Source organism: Vicia villosa, linkage group LG1 (genome assembly GCF_029867415.1).
Source record: "Vicia villosa cultivar HV-30 ecotype Madison, WI linkage group LG1, Vvil1.0, whole genome shotgun sequence".
In the NCBI taxonomy this organism is placed as follows: domain Eukaryota; kingdom Viridiplantae; phylum Streptophyta; class Magnoliopsida; order Fabales; family Fabaceae; genus Vicia; species Vicia villosa.
In genome coordinates this window covers 250511497-250519169 of record NC_081180.1, presented here as the reverse complement: position 1 = coordinate 250519169, position 7673 = coordinate 250511497, and the positions used below count along the sequence as shown (strand labels likewise).

The 7673-nt window shown below is 36.5% G+C and overlaps 1 protein-coding gene across 1 annotated transcript; it reads right to left on the bottom strand.

The window, feature by feature from the left end:
- Positions 1 to 284: 284 nt before the first annotated feature.
- On the bottom strand, positions 285 to 1312 carry LOC131625662 (uncharacterized). The gene is made up of 3 exons (XM_058896505.1): positions 874 to 1312; positions 664 to 809; positions 285 to 542 (listed from the first exon to the last, which is right to left on the bottom strand). The coding sequence occupies exons 1-3, from the start codon at positions 1007 to 1009 to the stop codon at positions 429 to 431; spliced, it is 396 nt and encodes a 131-aa protein (XP_058752488.1). The 5' UTR covers positions 1010 to 1312; the 3' UTR covers positions 285 to 428.
- Between the last annotated feature and the right edge of the window lie 6361 nt (positions 1313 to 7673).

The window sequence follows — 7673 nt, the reverse complement described above, 5'->3', positions numbered from 1 at the left end:
TATTTTTTAAACGAAAGTTGAAATAAAGTGTATAACTCTCTTGTGTTATTATATGTACTATCGATATTGTTGTATTAAGTTTTTTAATAAATTTTTGAAATATTTATTTTATTAAATTGTGAATATATAATTATATCGAACATATCTATGAAATTTAATTTCATAATATTAGTTTATTTAATAAACGATTCGACCGTAAATTTAACTGATTAAATCAAATAAATCTTAATTGAAAGTCTCGTCAATTAGATTTTCGACCGTTTTTAAAACATTGTGTATAATTCTAATTTTATCTGAATTTTAAAAAACTTTATATATATATATATATATATATATATATATATATATATATCTTCACCTTAACAACCTATGGTCAATATTTAAGCGGTCAACACAGTGAATGAAGATAAAGGAACCAAGGATTTTCCTCATTCAGGTCTGTCTAAATGACCATATCGTTCTTGCCAGTATTTTGAAGCTTCATATCGTGTTCTGAAATTCCATATGTGTGGGTTTGATTTCTCTTGAGCTTCGAGGATTTCCTGCATGCAGAAATACAACTTGTCACTCCAATAAAATGTGTAAAGTTGTTCCAGGAAAAAACAATTCAAGATTTTCAATGTATATCAACTAGACATTAATGAGGAAGAAATAGGAAGCAACCTGGAGTTGAGAAGTGGGTTTGGTCTTGAGCATTAAGCAGTCAACCATTGCTTTCCATTTACCAGAGCAGTTATCAAGAACACCAAGTCTGTAATACTGCTGCATTTGATGAATTGAACTGGGGCTGCACACATTAAACACACAAACTGTATCAGTACTGGGATGGATGACCCATTTGCATTTTTGAAGTTTTGGGTGAGGGGCCATTACAGTAGCAGAACCAGAGGGCATCAAAGTGAGCAGTGCATGATAGCCTGCGTTTCTCTTTGGAGCTTAAGGCTTCCTTCTCTGACGACATAACTGCATCTATCTGAAAATTGGAGCTTAAGGCTAATCTGAATCTCATAAACCGTAACAGTTATCAGAAATCAATGTTGTGAAAAACGAAATCACAGTATTACCTTAAAATTGGAGGATTGTGGAATAGAAGAATCGAACAAAACGGGCGAATGCGGAGCTGCAGATTGCGGAGCAGCAGAAAACCTGATTGCGAAACTTCTGGATTTCAGATTTGCGACGGAACGAAAGGGTTAACGGCCGGGAATCTGAACAAGGAAGGAAACAAATATCAGAATTCTGAAACCGAAGCTGAAATTACAAGACCAAAGCTTCAATATGAGAGAGAGCTGAGACGATTGAACGTACAAAGAAGAAGAGCATATGAATAATAGTTTTGTTTTTTATTTACAGAAAAACATTATTATTATTATTATTATTATTATTATTATTATTATTATTATTATTATTATTATTATTATTATTATTATTATTATGTTATTAGTTTTTCTTATTTTTATATTATTAGTTTTTTTCAAAAAAAGGGGAACAGTTACAAAAACGCACTCCAAGTAATTTGGGTTAAATATTAAAAACAATAAGTATAAAATTTTTTTTAAGACCCCATAGTGGAGAACCCCGGCTAAAATCTCAAAATATCGCTTTAGAGATGCATCTTTGAAGTATTTTTTTTTTTTGATTTTTAAAGATTTCGGAGATGCATATCCAAAAACATCAATTTAGGGGTGTTTCTGGAAATGCATCTCCGAAAATACGATTTTCACATTTTTGGGTGTTTTCGGAGATTCATCTCCGAAATATGCATCAAGTTATTTTTTTTGTTTTCTAAACAATGGTTAGTCCCGTATTTTAAATTAAACGACAATGCAAACGACAATGTTTGCAGTAAACAGTGCTTGATATAAACTAAATATAACACGCAAATTGGAATAAAATATTAATATTATATATACAACTAATAGTGTATGTAAATGTCAAAAAATAAAATCCGTATACAAAAAAGTCAACAATGAAAAATAAATAGGCAACTGCTATTGAGTTTGCCTAACCCTAACTCTCTGGGACCTCCTCTGCCTCGTATATGCCGCCGCACCGAACGCGTCACCGACCATTGTTGAAGCGGTAAAGCGGCAAGCAACAAAAGTTTTGGAAGTATGTATCCGGGAAATTATCATCTCCACAGGGACTAGTGCATTGAACTGCCGTTCAACAGTTTCCATAGTTATGAGTTTGGATTGAATTTGTTAAAGATAAAAAAAATTGAAAAGTAAATATTAACACAAAAAGAATACATTCTTCAAATAGAAGAAACTATCAAGTATTGCATATAATATACTCTTCACAAACTTAAACTTATTGACCGAATATACTCAACTTGTAACCTATCAATATTACCACATGTCAACAACACAACCCACAACATTATCTAAGTGTCGATCTCTCAGACACCTAAACAACACATGAGAAATCCGAGCTTCCCGTAAATGTCGATCTCTCAGAAAAACACGACCGCTCAGACGCATTAAGCACTGACACTGAGTGATTATCAACCTAATCCATCTCTGCAATTAAGTTAATAGAAAATAATCCTAGATAAGCATTAGAGCCCTACATCTCTATAGCAACTCAAACACATAGCCACAAAGCAACAATCTAAGACAATAATCCATAAAAATATGAAAGCAAGCTTTATATAACATAATAGTCAACAAATATACATGAGATCAAAGTATATATATACAAAACCCACAAATGAAACCACAAAGAGAAGAAAAGAAGAAAAACCCAAAAATCTCCCGGTTTGTCGGCTCCGATTGATGAAGGATTCAACCCCGGATCATCCATTTGACAGCTCCATTGTGTTTTCTAGCATCATTCCACTCAAAAAATGCTATTGGATGGATTGGAGCTCTAAAATATCCAACCATAACCTAAAAATTGTGTTGTTAGCCCTTAAAACGTGTTTCTGTCAGCCCCGCTTCGCCCGGCGGCAAAATGGCTTCGCCCGGCGGCTCCAGACAGTAGCAAATCACATTTTTGAGTATTTCTGCTTCGCCCGGCGATCCAATTGCTCCGCCCGGCGAAGTACACCAGAACAGCAAAAATTCTGCAATGTTTCGGCCATAACTTGAGAACCGTAACTCCGATTTGCGCCCGGTTCGAAGCGTTGGAAAGCTTATTCAATGCTCTATCTAACTATGAATAAATATCAATGCTTGAATACCTACAAAAATAAGATGAAAACAATTAAACTCAATGATATTTACACGATAACGCAATATATACACTATAACGTAAATTGTACCAAATATACACTAAAGTTAAGGTTTATTGACGAAAAGCAAATGAATTAAGCTGATGAGTGCTAATTATTCACACTCAAATTCACAACAATTTACCACTCATCAAACTCTCCCCAACTTAGACTTGTTTGTCCTCAAACAAGAAACAAACAAATCTCACTCAAAAGAAAGTTTGTCCTCAAACAAAACTAAACAACTCGAAATGACAAAAAGATCAATCAAAGAATCACGAAACGACAAGTTTTAAAGAAGGAAACAAATGTATGGCTCAATCAAAAACGGTACACACAAAGTATACTACTTACCACTACTTTGATGATAACATAAAAACATGAAACCAATGCTAAATACAAAATTTATGCCAAACATTCTAAAACAATGCAAGTTCACATATGAATCATACCTAGCAAAAAGAATCATCGGTAGATGAAAAACACAAAATGAAGAATTTTCACTCATCCAACAATCTTGCAAACAATAGACAAAATTATGCATTTATCTCAAAAATTCACATTGACACATGAAAACATAAATCACAAGGGCTTTTCAAGGTTGTAATGCGGCTCGGTAAACAAACAAGTGATAAGTCCTAAAGCTAAATGAAACAAAAACTTGCCTAAAACTAAGAGAGTAATTACTTCCACAAAGTTTCACACAATATAATTTAAATCACACTTCTTCATCATCACAAGTTTCACACCAAACACAAAACTTATTAGCACAATTTATTCCATACTCTTTGTCTTACTATTTTTCAAAGTTTTTCCTCTTTTTTCTTTCTTTTTCTTTTTCTTTCTTTTTCTATTTTTCTCTTTCTTTATTTTGCTTTCTTTATTTTGCTTTCTTTCTTTTTTTCTTTTTCCTTTCCTCAACACATACTCAACCAACCAAACAAGCACATAATCAATGCTCTCCCCAACTTGAATTCAACCAACGTTATACAATGAATACTCCCACTTACCAAGGCAAGGTAAAAACTCATACAACAACAAAAGGTTGAGGGTTCAAAAAAAAACAACAATCAAAATCCACCAAAAAGCGAACTAATTCTCAAGTTCAAAAAGCGAAATGGATAATGACAAAAAGCTCAAAGGGGGTTAACAAAAGATCACACACTCACAAGGTGAAATGACAATATGGCTAAGGTAGTTGTGCTCAAAATCAAACAAAATGCCATGATCATTTTCATGCTTTCACAAAGTCAATACAAACAAAAGATTAAACATAATAACATCTAGTTAAAACAAGAATTGTGGTCTCCCGCATATGTAAACAATGGAAAGCTTCCTCACAAAAAGGTTGGGAACTAAAGTGATTCACAAATGAACAAGTATACGAAAGAATGAATGGCATACAAGTTGCAAAAAGCCTAAGTATCATGAATATGCTACAATCTAGAAAGTGATAAACACATACCTCGAACGTGTACAAAATGTTAAACTCTATCATTACCATACATCCGCAAGTCGCAATGATCAAACTTGATAAATCACCAATTGCGACCTCAAGCTATCGAGCCAAACTTTTAACACAAACAATAAAAAACTAAAGAAAAAATTATAAACAATTTACAAACGTTGGGGTGCCTCCCAACAAGCGCTTGTTTTACGTCGTTAGCTCGACGCCTGTTATTTAAGAACGTTCCTTCAAGTTACTTCCGTCCGGCTATTCCTAACCACACACAAGCAAACGTGAAAGGAAAACAAACAATAATATAACAAATGTACAAGTATAGAAAACATGTGAAAGTATAGTAAACATATACACAAATATAGACAAGTAAGAATATACAATATGTTCAATATATACAAAACTCCAAACCAAAGAAACTATTGCAATGCAAATTCAATAAAACACCAATCCCCGACAACGGCGCCATTTTGTTGAAGCGGTAAAGCGGCAAGCAACAAAAGTTTTGGAAGTATGTATCCGGGAAATTATCGTCTCCACGGGGACTAGTGCATTGAACTGCCGTTCAACAGTTTCCATAGTTATGAGTTTGGATTGAATTTGTTAAAGATAAAAAAAATTGAAAAGTAAATATTAACACAAAAAGAATACATTCTTCAAATAGAAGAAACTATCAAGTATTGCATATAATATACTCTTCACAAACTTAAACTTATTGACCGAATATACTCAACTTGTAACCTATCAATATTACCACATGTCAACAACACAACCCACAACATTATCTAAGTGTCGATCTCTCAGACACCTAAACAACACATGAGAAATCCGAGCTTCCCGTAAATGTCGATCTCTCAGAAAAACACGACCGCTCAGACGCATTAAGCACTGACACTGAGTGATTATCAACCTAATCCATCTCTGCAATTAAGTTAATAGAAAATAATCCTAGATAAGCATTAGAGCCCTACATCTCTATAGCAACTCAAACACATAGCCACAAAGCAACAATCTAAGACAATAATCCATAAAAATATGAAAGCAAGCTTTATATAACATAATAGTCAACAAATATACATGAGATCAAAGTATATATATACAAAACCCACAAATGAAACCACAAAGAGAAGAAAAGAAGAAAAACCCAAAAATCTCCCGGTTTGTCGGCTCCGATTGATGAAGGATTCAACCCCGGATCATCCATTTGACAGCTCCATTGTGTTTTCTAGCATCATTCCACTCAAAAAATGCTATTGGATGGATTGGAGCTCTAAAATATCCAACCATAACCTAAAAATTGTGTTGTTGGCCCTTAAAACGTGTTTCTGTCAGCCCCGCTTCGCCCGGCGGCAAAATGGCTTCGCCCGGCGGCTCCAGACAGTAGCAAATCACATTTTTGAGTATTTCTGCTTCGCCCGGCGATCCAATTGCTCCGCCCGGCGAAGTACACCAGAACAGCAAAAATTCTGCAATGTTTCGGCCATAACTTGAGAACCGTAACTCCGATTTGCGCCCGGTTCGAAGCGTTGGAAAGCTTATTCAATGCTCTATCTAACTATGAATAAATATCAATGCTTGAATACCTACAAAAATAAGATGAAAACAATTAAACTCAATGATATTTACACGATAACGCAATATATACACTATAACGTAAACTGTACCAAATATACACTAAAGTTAAGGTTTATTGACGAAAAGCAAATGAATTAAGCTGATGAGTGCTAATTATTCACACTCAAATTCACAACAATTTACCACTCATCAACCATCCTCTCCATGATGGCTACTGCCTCAGGACTGTCGTGCTTGATGTTACATCGGTCCAATGTGTCCTGCCCAAGCATCTCTATCCGCTGGCATATCGGCATGAGATTAGTGGCATGGTCATCATCGACCTTCTGGTTCTTCAAGATCTCCTCGTGTGCTGGCCTGGGAGCGTCGAGTGTCATCAGAGGGTGTGACACCCGATAAAACCATGTTACATACCCCTCTACACAATACAACTCTTGGGTGGCCTGCATATGTTGATACTCCTACGGGACCAAATGATGCGCCCAGTCCTCAAATATAGCAGTGAGCTCCACTCGGGTAGCTGTGTCGGGAGCAGCCTCAAACGGTGACCTCGGTATCATCTGCACACGTGCAAACTTCCTCATGCACTGCTCCAGCAGATACCTCACCTTGGTGTTGTCCCCTAATGTCAAACATCACGGTAGTCGGTGAACAGCGTCCAATAGATGTCATCATGAGCTATGTGGTCGAGGTACACGCGATATGGTGGCACTGTGTTGTTCCCCCTTGGAGAACGTATCGGGCGACCCTGGGCATGGCGTCAGTGTACGCAGGAACAATGGCGAAGCCGTGGATACAAGGGCAGTACGAGATGACCCATCCTTGAAATACAAATACGATAATATGTTAAAAATAAATATGAACCATAAATAAATGTGAAATAATTAAAAACAAACGTACCGTCAGGAGTGTGGAAGATCCAGTCAACTTCCTGGTCCTCCAGTTGGAGGCTTCATTCAGCTTCTGGTATAGGTATACCAGAATAGTTGACCCCCAGTTCCACTGGTTAATGGTACTCAGGTCGATAAAGTAGCGGATATATGTCATGTCAATGTAGGTTGCACACTCTTGTCCACAAAGAGTGTAGTGCCTACCAAGAATATGAACCAGCACCTCAGAGCGCAGACACGGTGATACTCTGTAAAAAGCCTGTCACCCTCCTGCTTGGACTCTACTGCCGCCACCAAGTGATTCTCATACAACTTTCTGAAGCTGGAGAACTGGATGGGCCCCATTCGTCATCCGACACAAATAATCAGCCATGTTTGGGTCCATACCCCAATAGTCGATCATCCACTCAATCGTATCCACCGGATGTATCTGGGAATGGTGCAGCAGCCTCCCTCTGATCGGCAGGTGGAGCAGGAAATGAACATCGTGCAAGGTGATCGTCAACTCCCCAACAGGAAAGTGGAAAGAAGACGT

Coding starts and splice junctions, on each gene's coding strand:
- LOC131625662 (XM_058896505.1), bottom strand. CDS start 1,009: ATGAGATTCAGATTAGCCTTAAGCTCCAATTTTCAGATAGATGCAGTT. Junction 810..873: donor TGCCCTCTGGTTCTGCTACT/GTAATGGCCCCT, acceptor GTACTGATACAG/TTTGTGTGTTTAATGTGTGC. Junction 543..663: donor AACCCACTTCTCAACTCCAG/GTTGCTTCCTAT, acceptor TTCTGCATGCAG/GAAATCCTCGAAGCTCAAGA.